Source organism: Adiantum capillus-veneris, chromosome 6 (genome assembly GCF_014529385.1).
Source record: "Adiantum capillus-veneris isolate H3 chromosome 6, ASM1452938v2, whole genome shotgun sequence".
In the NCBI taxonomy this organism is placed as follows: Eukaryota; Viridiplantae; Streptophyta; class Polypodiopsida; order Polypodiales; family Pteridaceae; genus Adiantum; species Adiantum capillus-veneris.
In genome coordinates this window covers 71,065,074-71,068,166 of record NC_140936.1, presented here as the reverse complement: position 1 = coordinate 71,068,166, position 3,093 = coordinate 71,065,074, and the positions used below count along the sequence as shown (strand labels likewise).

General features: G+C 42.0%; 1 protein-coding gene across 1 annotated transcript; it reads left to right on the top strand.

The window, feature by feature from the left end:
- The first annotated feature begins 222 nt into the window (after window positions 1-222).
- LOC147455673 (uncharacterized) lies at window positions 223-2,145 on the top strand. The gene is made up of 2 exons (XM_086513740.1): window positions 223-429; window positions 511-2,145. Exons 1-2 carry the CDS (start codon window positions 223-225, stop codon window positions 2,143-2,145), a joined length of 1,842 nt encoding a protein of 613 aa, XP_086369866.1.
- The last annotated feature ends 948 nt before the right edge of the window (window positions 2,146-3,093 follow it).

Here is a 3,093-nt window from a genome sequence, read left to right as displayed (position 1 = left end):
AAGAACTTTCATCTTGCACAGAGCATTTCATTTTCTTCAGCAGCATCCTCATATAACAGGCCTTCATCTCCACGGACTCCACCCACTTCACCGAATTCAGACTCTGGATTTGTTGAAGTCCTGCCTCTTGCATTTCCACCAGGAAATGTTCTCTGCAGAGAAGATATTGATTAAGGGCGATTAATTATCCGTCTTCAGTGCGAAAATCTGCTGATCATTAATATGGTGCCTCCCTTAATCCTCGAATATATTGATGATCCGTCTCGTCTGTGCAAGGGCATTGAATCTCTCTCTGCCCAAGCCGTTCTTCACCCCAGTAAGTGCTGCTCCCTTGCTGACTCTTATTCTGCTTTGATAAGCTATGTGTTCAGTCTCGCTTCATCTTCATCCTCATTATCATCATCACCTTCTCTGCAAGCTAAGCTCACCGCCCTTCTGACAGCTCTCCTGGATACACTGCAAGCTTCATCTTCATCCTCATTATCATCATCACCTTCTCTGCAAGCTAAGCTCACCGCCCTTCTGACAGCTCTCCTGGATACACTGCAAGAAGGCGAGCATTTTATAAAGCTTTGTCGGAACTTCCGATTGGGGATGTGGGGGTGGAGGGGGTGGATTTGGCCCAGCTCCATGCAGCGCCACTGGCTGATCGACACAGCCCTTCCCATTGCCCTCAGCACAGAGATTTTTGATGTTCATTTGCACGATCTTGTGTGCTGTATATTTACACTGATCTGGGTGCTCAGCGATTCTGCGGAAGATTTTACGATCCAGGCCGAGGTAGTACATTCCTTGCTCAAAAGAATCTGGGCTTTTGCAAGTGAAGAAGATGATGTCCAACGCATGCAAGAGTTTTTTAACAAGATAGGGGAACAGGGCAATAAAAGAATCTGTGATCTCATCTGTGATAGCCTTAGTGAGAATACAAGCTGTAGGGCCAAACTTAACCTCACTGATGCAGTAACTGTTGTACCAACATCCTTGCAGATGGATCCACAAAACTTTGAACGAAGTATGGACCGTGTGATTTGTAGCACTGATTCCATAGTGGTCTTTGAAACCAGGTTGATGGGAGGAAGGTTTGCATGCAAGCATTTCCATCTCCCAGGTTATGAGGAAGTGTTTGCAAATGAGGCTGTCATTCAAGCGAGGCTACGCCATGCTAATGTGGTACAACTGGTGTGCTGTACATGGCCAGCCTCTGGAGACAATATTTGCAATAGTTTGGTGATGGAATTGATGCAAGATGATTTGGGTTCACTCATTGCAAAGAGCAGGTTGGCTGGGATGGAGGCACCCTTTTCTCTCTTGGCAGGAGTTGACCTGATGCTTCAAATTGCCAAGGGTGTGGAATATCTTCATGACTTGGGCATCATCCATCGCGATCTCAAATCTTTCAACATCCTGGTAAGCAATTCACAATGTGCTTCTCGTTCGAATGAAGGAGGTCATCTGAATGCAAAAGTTGCAGACTTTGGAACAGCAAAGGTCAAGCATGGCACCTCTATGTACACAACCAAGCGTGTAGGCACAAGTATATGGAGAGCTCCTGAGGTTCTGGATGATGAGGATGATGCAAAGTACAGCAAAAAGGCAGACGTGTATAGCTTTGACATTGTTTGCTCTGAAATTTTGACGGGACTGCCACCTGATGATCTTTTACCATGTAATTTAAGAAGTGAGCTCCCCAAGTTAGTAAAGGAGGGTAGAAGGCCTAAACTCCCTTCTGACTGTCCCCCTGCCATTGCAAGCTACATTGAAAAATGCTGGCATGGAGATGCATCAAAAAGGCCTACATTTAAGAAGATATGCAAAGTGTTTCGCTTTTTCAAGGCATGCACACTTTTAGGAGAATCAGACATGCTAGCAGGCCCTCTTCAAGATGACATGTTAGATTTCGAAGGCACATTTTACCACCCTGTCTTGGACATTCCATCAGAAATGCACATCTTTAAAACTGTAAGAGAGATGGAGGAAATTTTAGCTGCACTGGATGCTAGCAATGGCCTTAAAGTCGAAAAGAATGTAGTAAGGCATATCTTACGTTTAGCACGATTTGAAAGATTGTTGAATAGTCTATTAAATAGAGCTTATATGAATCAGTTTGAGATATTTAGAGAGAATATATATTCTTTTTCTAAATAATACACTAAAGACGTATTTGATAAAGATTAATGAATAACAGATAGTCTGTGTATGAACAGTAAAATTGAGATTTTTATTACTATCAGTGTTTTATATTTATGTGTTTTAGCTTAAAATGCATAGGTAGGTTTAAAATAAGTTGAAAAAATAGTGGAGTCCCAAAAATAGAGGTTCTATGAGTCGCGACCTAAAAGTTGCGTTTTCAACCAAAGAAAAACGTTTTTTCGTGATTCTGTCCACGATGCCTTGTAGACCAAACCTATTCCCATTGTTTTGAGTACCTGGATTGCTCCGTTCTGAGTTCGTTTGTAAGCGTTATGATGAAAACAAATAGAAGATAGCAGCAGTGTATAATACACAGGGACAAACAGACATACAACATCATACAACTCTCCCTGCTATCAACCAAGAAGTGGATTTTTTTCTTCATGGTAAACTATTGCAATTGAGATTATGAAAGTACATAATTATGTTTTTTTACTTTGATTATCATGTTGAATTGGTTGCACGAGTATATTCTTTTGGCTATTTTGTAGGCGTTGCAGGAATCAATGTGTGAAACAGAATCTGTGCAAAGTTTCATGATAAAATCTAACCTTCACGGATCGCTTAGCGATCACGTTCTTATCTTATTCTCGCAGGTATACTTGGTAAGAAAATCGGATTGAATGAACGCCTAAAAAAGCGGCTATTTTGAGAAGTCACATGCTTTTCGAGGAAAAGAAGGATAAAAGCATGACGGGTGGTGTGTTTGGGGATCATTCATAGATCTCCTCTTTTGCAAGTGCGAGTGTGAGTGCGAGTGAGACGCTGCATGCAAGCGAACTGAAGCTCGGGGGTGGTCGGGAGGTTCGAGGTCCGTACAACGGAGTGCGTCTATATATTTTATTGCTCCTCTGTTGTATCAAAACTCTGAAAAAATCCATCAATACAAAGATCTCTTTCTCT

What these genes read in the sequence shown, in the direction of transcription:
- LOC147455673 (XM_086513740.1), top strand. Translation starts at nt 223, where the DNA reads ATGGTGCCTCCCTTAATCCTCGAATATATTGATGATCCGTCTCGTCTG. An exon ending in CTCTGCAAGCTAAGCTCACC is followed by an intron (nt 430 to 510) that starts GCCCTTCTGACA and finishes CTGCAAGCTAAG; the next exon opens with CTCACCGCCCTTCTGACAGC.